Source organism: Glycine max, chromosome 20 (assembly GCF_000004515.6).
Source record: "Glycine max cultivar Williams 82 chromosome 20, Glycine_max_v4.0, whole genome shotgun sequence".
Taxonomy (NCBI): Eukaryota; Viridiplantae; Streptophyta; class Magnoliopsida; order Fabales; family Fabaceae; genus Glycine; species Glycine max.
The window spans coordinates 42966123-42975938 of record NC_038256.2 but is presented as its reverse complement, the minus strand read 5'-3'; the positions used below and the strand labels follow the sequence as shown (position 1 = coordinate 42975938).

Here is a 9816-nt window from a genome sequence, read left to right as displayed (position 1 = left end):
ACTGTTCATCAGTGCATATATATAGTCCCCTTTGATCAAGAAGAAAGAAAATAAGAAATCGGACATTATATACAAAAAAATGAGACAAAAAAAATCTCTGTTTTTTCTTTAATTAAACAAGAGAAATTTCCACTTTCCATTTTTTTCTTTGTTATTTTTTTTATACTAACGTAGAAATGTCAAACTGGAAAATGAGGAGCGTAGTACTTTCGTGGCTTTCACTTATTGCAGGAAATTTAAATTCTGTTGAACGTAAACCTAAAATCAAGATTTGTGGATTCTTACTTAAGATATTCACATTCCTGTTAAAACGATTTCATTTCATTTCATTTCATTTTGAAAGATGAATTGACATGTACTCTATATGAATAAAAATAACAATGATAAACAAACTAGTAGCTTTTAAGCATTATTATAAATCTTTATATTTCTCGTAAGAAAAAAAGAAATGCTGATACAGTAGTTCTAATTATTTTAACGATATACGAAAAGAAATTCCTCCTAAAGGCTATTAATTTAAAATAATTTTTTACAAAAATGTATGACTATATATAAAGAAATATACATATAGACATTATTTTAAAAACTAGAATATGTGACCCTTATGTATATATATAAAAAAAAACATGTGACCCTTGTGTATATAAAAAAAAGAAAGAATATGTGACCCTTGCTTTGCCTGAAAAATGTCTGATATATAAATTATTAAATTATAATATTTGAATATATTTATTATAATTATAATAAAAATTAGATTCAAATCTATAATAGTTAGATTGCATTAAAATTAGAAAAAAAATGGTTATATGTTCACGGTATAAAAAATTTATAAGTCATTGATCACAATTCATCGATAAATTTATTAAATTTTAAAATATTTATTATTTTACACTATTAATATATATGCATTAAAATCTTAAAACTATATTTGAAAAAAATAATTGATAAGCTACTTGAAAGTTTAAAATATAAACTACAACTGATTTTTTAATTAATAGTTACAAATTTATAAACTAATTTATTTAACATGTTTACGTGATAATTTTATATTAATTTTGAACTTTTATCATTTTTATTTAAAGATAAATTCTTTAGTTTCATTTATTTTTTAGGTATTGTACATTTTACTATTTATTTTAAAATACTTCTAATCAATATTAAAATAAAATAAAAATAACATATAGTAGATAGCACTACTTAAAATAGTAAATTATAAAACACTACAAAATAGTTTATTTATCATGATGAAACAAAATTTTCAACTAATCCAGTAAACCGTTTGCAAAACCGATCTTTCTTGTTATTCATGGATAAAATTTCCGACAATATTATAATCCTACTAATTTTTTTATATAAAAAAATGATGAGCATAATTATTTGTAAATAAAAATATAGGCGGAGCAAAACTTTTTAAAACAAGTATTTTTGTTTTTGTTTATAATTACATGGTTAATGGAAAACACAAATTTGGTGTTAAGATTAGATTAGGCACACACCACTCTCTCTTTCTCTCTTTCTCTCTTTCTCTCTCCTCTATAATAATTTATAAATTGTCCCATCCAAGGCTCCAACCATCTCTCTTTCTTTTTCTGTTTGTGTTGTGTTGTGTTCTATTTCAGTTCTTTCACCATATTCTTCTCTCAATTTTCCTCCATTCTCACCAAATCTAGGGTTTCCATTTCCCCTTTTCATCCCAGGTACGTGCACTGCCCCTTCTTCCCCCTGCTTTGATTTCCACGTCACCCTCCCATTTTCGGTGATCCCGATTTTGATTTAATTCCCCTTGATTTCGAGAATTTTTCCTTCTTTTTTTTTTCGTTTTTTGCACCTGAATTTTTCGTGGTTGTGAATGTTGATTTTGACTCGTATCGTTTATCAGGTGGCATGTGTGGTGGGGCTTTGAATTTGGATTTAATTAGGGAAACCCTTTTTCTGTTTCCCCCCTGTTATTTCCCCATGGCCTTCACTCTCAGATTGGGGTTCCCCTTTTTCTTCTTCTTTTTCGTTTTCCTTTTCGGTTTCCGAGAGATTGAAATGCTGGTGGCTTAGCAACTGCTTTGTATTTATGTTAGTCTTAGGAATGGAGTTTGTTTGAGGTGTATTTATGCTTCGTGGGTTGATACATACAGGGATAGAGGTTGGTTTGGGTGGGTGGGTTGATACATACATATAGTGTAGTGGTGAGAGAGGAGGGTAGAGGAAGAAGGAATTTTCTGTGAGGATGACAGATTTTCAGCCGCTACAGCAGAAGCCTGAGCCTGCTGATGCCCATGCTGAGTTTGAGCTTGGACTGGAGGAGTTTATGCGTGGGCACTTGGATGATTGTATGTCGTTTGCTTCGTGTAGCTCGTCTCGTGCTCCGGATGATGAGGATGACGAGGGTGATCAGCTGGTTCGGAGGAGAAGGAGGTCTGACCTTGAAGGGGATGATTTGGCTGAGTCGTCGGCTGCACGCCGGCGGCATTCGAGGATTTTGAGCAGGTGGGCTGCACGGCAGGCACAGGAGATGATAACTACTATAGAGAGGAGGAATCGAGAGTCTGAGTTGATGGCGCTTGCGGGGTTGCATACCGTGTCAATGCTGGATTCTTCTTTTCTGAGGGGTTCGCAGTCTCCAACTTCTGGCCAGGAGGGGGCTGTGGAGAGGCCGAGCACTCAGGCGTCTGCCATTCTGCAGATGTGGCGTGAGTTGGAAGATGAGCATTTGTTGAACCGGGCGCGGGAAAGGATGAGGGTAAGGTTGCGGCACCAGAGAAATTCTGACTCTAATACCAATGTGTCCAGTACCATGTCTGATAGTCGAGGCAGTGAGAACCAAGGGAGTTTGGGGGATGCAAGTGAAAGTGAAACTGATTATGGTACTTGGTCACATGATCAGATTGGATCAAGGAATGCACATGGGGATCATAATGGGTCTAGCAGGGAACAATCTCCTGATCTTGGCGAAGTTGAGAGGGAGAGAGTTAGACAGATTGTTCAGGGATGGATGGAAAGTGGTATTAGTGATCATTCATCTAATGTGAGTCAGAGAAACAATAACCGGAGAGCAGAATGGCTTGGAGAAACGGAGCGTGAGAGGGTAAGAAATATCAGGGAATGGGTGCAAATGATTAGCCAGCAGAGAAGTTCGCGTGGGAGCCGGAGGGATGCTCAAGTAAGTGAGGGTGCTCAATCTGATCGAGCCCGCGATGTAGTAGCTGATAATGATGAGAGTCAGCCAGAGCATGTTCGGCGGGACATGTTAAGGTTGCGTGGAAGACAGGCTCTAGTTGATTTGCTTGTGAGGATAGAAAGGGAAAGACAAAGAGAGCTGCAGGGCTTGTTGGAGCACCGAGCTGTTTCTGATTTTGCTCATCGCAACCGTATTCAGGTTTGTTAGGTCCTCTATTAGAATTTTCTTGCAATTTATGGTTCTTCTTATCATGGTGTCTTCACTTAATAGAAAACCTGAGTTAAATATGGAAGTAACTAAATTGTATAAGAACTCAAAGTTTAATTTGAGGCCAGTAATTGCAATATTTAAGGTTGCTACATGTGCTGGGTTATTTTCTTGCCTGATGCATGGGATTTATAGAATATTATTCAAGAGTTATTTTTTTGCTCTGGATTACCAAACCTTTTTCTAAAAGGGAATAATAAAAAGAAGGAAGAACAAAATTTTATTCCTTTTGTTCTGTTAATTGTTGTAGTGGATAATGGTCCAATTTGTGGTTCTATTTATAATATGCTTATTATAAGAGATCTCCTTTCATTGTTCTATGAAATCTATTGCTTCCTTTTCAATTTGATTTATTCAGTTGATTCCTATTTTTTAAAATATTTTTTTTTTTAAATTAGTAAGTCACGTGATTAGAAGATATTTAAGTGGACAGTAATTGTTTGTTTTCCCTTTTTTACCTTATATACTTGCTCCTCTTGTAAATTGACTATTTATACGAAATTACCTTTTTCAGTCACTGCTCAGAGGTAGATTCCTCCGAAATGAAAGAACTGTTGAAGATGAGAGGCCACCGTCTATGGCTGCAAGTGAATTAGTTCAGCTAAGACAACGGCACACGGTCTCTGGTTTAAGGTATGCAATTCAAGACTTTTTCAAAAGTTTTTTCCCTCACTCCATTTTTTGCTCAATCTAATTATAATTTTTTTTGTTTCTTTTTTCTTTAGAGTCTAAACTGATACAAAATAGAACCCCACCTCACACTGTTATTTTTGGCTTCTCCAAGATACAAAAGAAGATTGAAATACTATCCTAGAAATTGAGTGTTCTCTTTTAAATCCACGTTGTGGGTGCATCTACTGCTAATACTATATTGGAACTTTTGGTATAGAAATAAAATAAAGTAGTTGAGATGCTCTAACATCTGTGACAAGGAGTAGTAACTTAGGCACATTGGTGGATTTTTTATGGCCTCTATGCCTTGCATATTGAGTAATGTGCTATGGTGGATTTTCATTTTGCCCCATTATCATGGGAAATTTGTTTTGGTATTGGGAGGAGTATAATTTTTTTTGGGTATATTGATGGTTTTAAATGAATATTTATTTTGCAATATAAAATGGCATTTTTGTTCATAATGAATGGGAGAAGTATTGTTTCTTTTGCTATTTGTTTATCTATGGTTTTAAATGAATCTTTATTTATTTTGCTATATTAACGGCATTTTTGTTCATAATGACAATGCATCAATGGAAATTTTCTTATGGTTGGATACTTATATTAGGTTTCTTCTGTTCCAAATTGCACTATAAATAAAATATTTATTATTTGTCATAATCCTCATTTCATTTGTTTCTGTTCATCAGCACTTTGGTTTTTGCATATAAGTTTGTTACTAATATTCTACGAGCTCTATATATTTATGCTCTTCAGTTCAATAAGACACAAGGCTATACTGCTTGTGTTAGCTTGGCTTGTTTCTTTTATTTCCTTTAACATTTTTATGTGACATATATCTATAATAAATATTTTTATTATTAGGCTTCTATGCCAATATGGTATGTTGGTAAATATTGTGTACAATTTGCTCTTGTCATAGTTACAAATTGGTTGTCATACATTGACACTTAAATGATGTAATTCAGGGAGGGGTTTCGTTCAAGATTAGAAAATATTGTTCTTGGTCAAGCAGGCACCAGTCCTGATTCCACATCAAATAGTAACGCGAGTGAAACAAGAGGTGATGGGAGCCAAGCAAACAGTCTGGTAGATGGCCAACAAGAAAACTATGAACAGCAGATTAGGAGCCTGGAAACTGATGTGCGTCAGTTGCCTAATCGAACAGGAACTTTGGAGAGTAGCACAAGTGAGAGTATTAGTTGGCAAGAAGCTAGTAATCAAGGGGGGAATTGGCAGGAACAAATTGCTGAAGAAGGGGGAGGAAACTGGCAACGGAGTCCATTTGATCAGACGAGAGATGGAAGGGCAGTCAGTGATTGGCCACAGGAACCTCCCAGAAACTTAACTGGGGAAGATCCTCATCCCCAGGAAGCTCAAAGAATTTGGCATGATGATAACACAAGGGAAACTGTTGGTAATTGGTCCGAAGGACCTTCTGGAGCTTCGAGGAATCGCCGTGGGGTTCCCATAAGAAGATTCAATAGATTTCATCCACCTGATGATGATAATGTATACAGTATGGAGCTTAGAGAACTTCTGAGCAGGTAATTCTTTCCTTTTGAATCTTTGCCTCACAGATGGCTTTCAGCCTGTTTGGCTTATTTATCCCACTGTCAACAGGTGTTTGAGAAAAGGAAATAAAAGGAGTTTCTCCCAAGAGTGTCTTGTTTTTTTTATAGAAACATCTAACATTTCCAAAAATCTAAAATGAGTATGCCATTTATACGTCGAGATTGTACTGAACATGGTTGATACTTCATTTATTGGCTTTCATTTCTTCTTGCCACCAAGCCTTATTATTGTATGGATTTTTATTCATGTTTCAGGAGAAGTGTTTCTAACCTTCTTCGTAGTGGTTTCCGTGAAAGTCTGGACCAATTAATACAGTCATATGTGGAAAGGCAAGGTCGTGCACCAATTGACTGGGATTTGCATCGGAACTTGCCAACACCAACTCCTGCCTCTCCTGAACGGGACCCAGACCAGCAGGGTGAGGAACGTGATGAGGGTCAACATGAAACCATTAACAGGCCTTCACTGGTGTTGCCTTCTCCACCAGTACCTCCACCACAACCTCTGTGGCACCAGGATTTGCATCAAACTGGATGGTCTCGCCATAGCATGCATCGTTCTGAAATTGTATGTATCTTTCTTATCTAAATTCTTTATGCACATGTATTTTACTTTTAGTTACCTATGGAATGGCACATAGAATATAGTATTATGTTGCTTCTTCCTGTCATTCTTTTACATGCAACCAATTTAGGCTTTTCTTTCAAGGATCTTTTGTAGTCACTACTAAGCTAGTAAGCTATCACCTTAAGCTAGAAAACTAATAAATTTGATTGGGTTTAGGATGTTAATCATGTCTCTTCCATTACATTTTGCGTTGATTACTACCATGCTAAATGATGACGAATAAATTTGATTGGCTTTAGGATGTTAATCATGTCTCTTCCATTACATTTTGCGATGATTACTACCATGCTAAATGATGACGAATATATCTAATAAGGTGTCCAAGTAAAAGTAACTCTTAGCCGAATCTAACAAAATTTTAGTTAAATGAAAAATTCTAATAGTTTTGAAAGCTTTGGCTACTTATCATTTGAGATTTCTGTTGTCATTCAGGTGTTGACTCTTGATATGCCTTTCTGACAATAGGTCAACTTATTTTACGTTTTATTCCTGGAGTTTTTTCTTTGCCTAAATAGTTTTCATACTGTATTTTATTAAAATTCTTTTTGAAGTTCTGGGTTTGTTTGCTGATTGGGAACAGGAGTGGGAGATAATGAATGATTTAAGATCAGACATGGCAAGACTTCAGCAAGGCATGAATCACATGCAGAGGATGTTGGAGGCCTGCATGGATATGCAACTGGAGTTGCAGCGCTCTGTCAGACAGGAAGTATCTGCTGCTCTGAACCGCTCAGGTAGTGAAAATGGTGTGATTTCTTTTCTCTTCTATCATTATAGCCATGTGTTTTTTTACTGAGTTTTTTTTCTTCTTCCTCTTGACGATAGTGCATCTGTATTGGTTGCATTTATTTTAATGTTAATTATCTGTGCTTATGGTTCTTTATCTCCTGTTATTCACATTGTGCTTAGCTTTCTTTATCTCCAGTTATTCATATTACATGTTAATTTATATTGTAGGATTGAGTGCTGAGACATCTGATGATGGGTCTAAATGGGGGCATGTGAAGAAAGGAACTTGCTGTGTTTGTTGTGATAACCATATCGATTCTCTTTTGTACAGGTACTTATACATGATAAAATATATAATTTGTGTTGATGAACAAAAAATACAACCCTACATTTTATGCAGGTATCTGTAGTTTATACTGTTTACTTATTCTGAACACTGGTTTTGTTTCTTCCTTTCGGCAAATTGCAATTTCTTGCAGATGTGGGCACATGTGCACTTGTTCAAAATGTGCCAATGAGTTAATTCGTGGTGGTGGTAAATGTCCTTTATGCCGAGCACCAATTGTTGAGGTGGTCCGAGCATATTCCATACTGTAAAAAGGAAATTAAAAGGGCATGGAGAGGAAAAAAAGGCTTGAGGGAGTTTATCTCTATTCTAAAGGTCTCGAGGTTCTTATTTATAAGTGTTCAGTAGATGCCTTAGTTTTTCTGATTATATATGGAACTCCACGAATTGTATAATTGGATTAGCAGATGGCGCTGTTGATTCATTATTCTTACGTAAATAAAATAGTTTCCCTGATTATTCTTTGAAAAAAAAATTCTTTGAAAATTCCAAGGTTGTATATGAATAAAAACTGAATTCCCCAAAACAAGAGAGATTGTCAATCTATACCATTTTGCCTCAAGTAATCGCAAATAGGAACTGGTTATTTTTTCTCTTATACTGTGCATACTTTCAAATAATTCTCAGATGCTTTGACGACTTTAAATTACCGGTGTTTCAATTTTGTATGTTTTTAGTTTCTTTAAATGGTTAATTGATATTGGTTATTTATTTTTTAAATGAATGGTGAGACAGCTGATACAATCGAGGGTGTAGTCCCAACTAGGTTGGCACCACCCCCTCTAAAGATCCAAGCTGCTTACCCAAAATATATTTTTTAATGTTACAATCATCTTTCCTAAAGGAATTATATTAGAGAGATTTACAGTTTACAAAATCTAATTGTAACAAATACGTATGATAAATTCAGATATATATTAGGTATTACATTGCTTTTTTTTTTTTTTCCTTCCTGAAAGTAGGCAAATTCGTTAATTTAAAAGATTTGCTGATCGACTTCCAGTTGATTCGAAATAAGGGTTTGCCTGAAATTTAATATACTCTACTTGGCCTTTAGGCCAATTGATTACGGCAATCAATAGCTTTATGTTTAACTTATTACATTCCCAAACGTGAACTTAACATTAACAAGCTTTCTATTAAAGTAAATTAATGCAAAAAGTGGGCAAATAAACGTGTTTGAACAACCTAAGTTAAACGGTACAATAACATTTTACCTCTCTTCAAGATAATTAGTATACATCCGAAGTTATTTGCTTGCTACCTTACCTAAGCCGCTAAGCGAAAGCTAATTTCCCGTGTGCTTATTTAATAATATAACACTATTTTCTTGTTAGGATATTGACCGGAAAGACTCGATATTGTCATTGAATTTTTGTAAATTGTAGTTAAATTCTATTATCTTAAATATGTTTTTTATACATGGAATAATTTATTATCTAAAATATATATATATATATATATATATATATTTTTTTTTTTTAATTTTACTTATTGATATTTTTAAATTTTTGATACTTTCAATTAACTTAAGTTTATTAAATGATGATGTGACATCTTAATTGCTTATGTGACACATTATTAGTTTGCAATGATGTCATTTAATGAAATAAAACTAATGACAAATATGAAAAATATATATTATAGATGTGCGAAACATATTTAAGTCAATTCTATCTAATAGTTGTTGCTGATTAGCTCTGAAGCGTTGGTGACAAGAAATTTCAACAAGATAATGAAGGCATAATCGGCGGCAAATAGGGTTGAGAAATCTGTCTGTGTAAAAGGAGAAAGTGAATATGTATCCCCTGCAAACAAGTGGAGTTTCATAGACCTGAAAACAAGGTTCTTTGACTTGAAAATCCCTAGAATCATAGTCTTCAAAATTAAAAAAGTTAAAATCAGTGACATTTCAAGGTCTTTGTAGTCTTGCACAGAAAACAATGAACAAAGAGAGTGGTTTTAGAGTAAAGAGTGAATAGACCAGCTTGGGATGTCGTTCTTGTTGTGTGTAACATTGGAAGGGATGTGGCAAGAATTTCACTGGATTTGATGCTGCTTCAAGAAGATGAAGTAAAGATTTCAACTTAAATGTGCTTAAATTGGGATTGGAGGGCCCAAATTAAAGTTCCTTTTGGAAAAGATGAAAAAGAAAATTACACCAAAAAATTGACTTTAGTAAAATAACTTTTGACTTTTTTAGTTTGAGCAGACATTCACTTAAGTGTAAATTTTTGGATATTTATAAATAGATTGCCTTGTGCATTTTAGGACACGCTTCATTATTTTGTAAAAACACTTCCTTTAAAAAAAATTCTTTTTTTCCAACTCTTTTCTTCCATTATTCCTTCATTTTTCTTGCTTTTGAATGCTATTCATGGAGATGGGTAGCTAAATCCTCCGTTGTTGCAAGGAATAGGATGAG

The 9816-nt window shown here is 34.3% G+C and overlaps 1 protein-coding gene across 2 annotated transcripts; it reads left to right on the top strand.

The window, feature by feature from the left end:
* The first annotated feature begins 1515 nt into the window (after positions 1-1515).
* LOC100805607 (uncharacterized) lies at positions 1516-7850 on the top strand. 2 transcript variants are annotated; one of them, XM_006606240.4, is made up of 8 exons: positions 1516-1697; positions 1880-3370; positions 3954-4072; positions 5083-5661; positions 5944-6256; positions 6897-7062; positions 7274-7376; positions 7525-7850. In XM_006606240.4, exons 2-8 carry the CDS (start codon positions 2222-2224, stop codon positions 7640-7642), a joined length of 2547 nt encoding a protein of 848 aa, XP_006606303.1. In that variant the 5' UTR covers positions 1516-1697; positions 1880-2221; the 3' UTR covers positions 7643-7850. The 2 variants fall into 2 exon arrangements, with proteins under 2 accessions (XP_006606303.1, XP_003556298.1); XM_003556250.5 differs by having other exon boundaries at positions 1519-1697; positions 6897-7050.
* Positions 7851-9816: the final 1966 nt, after the last annotated feature.

What these genes read in the sequence shown, in the direction of transcription:
- LOC100805607 (XM_006606240.4), top strand. Translation starts at nt 2,222, where the DNA reads ATGACAGATTTTCAGCCGCTACAGCAGAAGCCTGAGCCTGCTGATGCC. An exon ending in GCATGCATCGTTCTGAAATT is followed by an intron (nt 6,257 to 6,896) that starts GTATGTATCTTT and finishes GATTGGGAACAG; the next exon opens with GAGTGGGAGATAATGAATGA. An exon ending in ATCGATTCTCTTTTGTACAG is followed by an intron (nt 7,377 to 7,524) that starts GTACTTATACAT and finishes AATTTCTTGCAG; the next exon opens with ATGTGGGCACATGTGCACTT.